At 46.6% G+C, this 1,946-nt stretch overlaps 1 protein-coding gene across 1 annotated transcript; it reads right to left on the bottom strand.

Moving 5' to 3' along the window:
- Window positions 1–1,943, bottom strand: LOC109953471 (uncharacterized). The gene is made up of 3 exons (XM_020588955.1): window positions 1,886–1,943; window positions 1,091–1,516; window positions 1–856 (listed from the first exon to the last, which is right to left on the bottom strand). Exons 1-3 carry the CDS (start codon window positions 1,941–1,943, stop codon window positions 606–608), a joined length of 735 nt encoding a protein of 244 aa, XP_020444611.1. The 3' UTR covers window positions 1–605.
- Between the last annotated feature and the right edge of the window lie 3 nt (window positions 1,944–1,946).

Below are 1,946 nucleotides of genomic sequence, written 5' to 3'. Positions count from 1 at the left end.
AGTGACAGTTTCCAGGTCTCCCAGTCTAAAGAGCAGAGAACCTTTGAACGGCACATGAAGCCTCTGTGATGAAGGCAGGATGACGTGCAGTCTGCAGACAGTCTTCCTCAGCTCAGACACCGGCTGTCGGTCCATGAAGCTCAGGGAGTCGAGCTCCTCGCTCACATAGAGCTGCTGGACGGAGCTTTGAACAGGACGACACAGCAGCAGAAGTCGAGGTGGACACACGGCTCAGTCACTGTCCAGATGTCTCTGCACTAAGTCTGACTCTAGGATGCCAGAGTCATCTTACAGTCAGTCTTATACATGACAGGTTACGTCAGCCTTGTTCACAGCAGTACTGATGCATAAATTGAAGTAAGGTAACAAACATTAAAATCAAATGAAATACTATATAACAAATATAAAATATAAATAAATCAAATATAGCAGTTATGACTGAAATGACCTTAAATAAACCTACAAACTACAACTATAACAACAAGTCTTACTCTAACCCTTTAACCCCCATGATCTCCTACAAAACGTGTTTCATATCACATGTTAGGTTGTTGACACTGAAACAGATGATGGAGGGACAGAGGTCTGGACTCTGAGTATTGGGTTTAAAAGCTAGGTGGGTCATCCATACTGCGATTACTTCCTGCCCGTCGTCTCTCATAGAAACACACTATATGTGGACTTCTGTTAGTTTTCAGTTCATTTTTGAAAACAAGACAGAAAGCCAAGAGGACAACACAGACACACAGTAGAGCTGCTGCTGCTGTTATCAGTCCAGTGTAGAGGCTGGTCCGTCCAAGACTCTCTGGTTGTCGTCTCACAGTTAGTGTCCGAGGTTTGTGTTCATCACCAGCTGCTGTAAAAGACAAAAACACCTGTTGATACCTGTTCATGTCCAGATGTAACACCTGGACAGTCTGGCCTTGAACCTCCTGATGTGTGTTGCCATGTGCAGCATGTGTGTGATTGTTGTTGGAAACATCATGGTAACAATCCCACAATGCTCAGCAGCCTCAGTCCATCAGGTCGAGTTCAGCAGCACAGTCTGGACAAAACTGACTCCCCCATGAAAACTACTGAGTCTACTTACCTGTGACACTGAGATGACACCTGTCAGAGCTGAATCCACGGCCTGTCTTAAAACGACACCAGTACAGGCCTGAGTCCTCAGTCCTGAGTCTGGACACATGGAGTCTGAGTTGTCCTTCTCTGAGGACGTCTGTGTCCCACTGGACTCGTCCTGAAAACTGTTCATCCTGAGACTCTGGGACCTCGACGCCCTTATAGAGATGGAACAGGACTGAGTCTTTGTGAACAGTTGACTGGTAACACAGGATAGAGAGAGACTTAAAGGGGCTGCAAGTTCTGCTTCTGAATGTCCACTCCAGTGTGACGTCTCCGTTCTCCTCTGCCTGATAGGATCTTATTGACCATTCCGCTACAAATGTTCCTGTTGAGGAGACACACAGGGAAAGTGAGGACCACACTGACTGACAACCTGGATCATTTCTTCTCACTTAGTGGATAATAAACTGACCCCAGACAGAGGAGACCAGGCTGCTGAGCATCAGGATGCAGCAGATCATCTGGTCCTGTGAGAGGAGACACAGGTGAAGAGTCAGAAACACAGGAGGTCACAGTTCCAGGTGGAAGAAGGAAACTCTCCAGTCTGACTTCATTCAGTCATGACAACACCTGATCCTGTTCATCATCCTGTTTGTTACTCACCACTGACCAAAAGCTTTTCTGACAAACGCCACAAACTCTGTGAACTACAACCACTGGTGTCGACTGGCAGATTAGAGACAAACCTACTGGTTGGTGGTCTCTGGAAACACTGGACATTTTAAGGTGTTCGCTGTTTGGAGGAACGTGTTTCTGCCACCAGGTGGCTCCACCTTCACCTGATAAACATCAGGAAACAGATTCTTCTCCTCAGACATCAT

This window comes from Monopterus albus, unplaced genomic scaffold, assembly GCF_001952655.1.
Source record: "Monopterus albus unplaced genomic scaffold, M_albus_1.0 scaffold684.1, whole genome shotgun sequence".
In the NCBI taxonomy this organism is placed as follows: domain Eukaryota; kingdom Metazoa; phylum Chordata; class Actinopteri; order Synbranchiformes; family Synbranchidae; genus Monopterus; species Monopterus albus.
The sequence above is the reverse complement of the archived record's forward strand: the minus strand, read 5'-3'. Positions and strand labels throughout refer to the sequence as shown.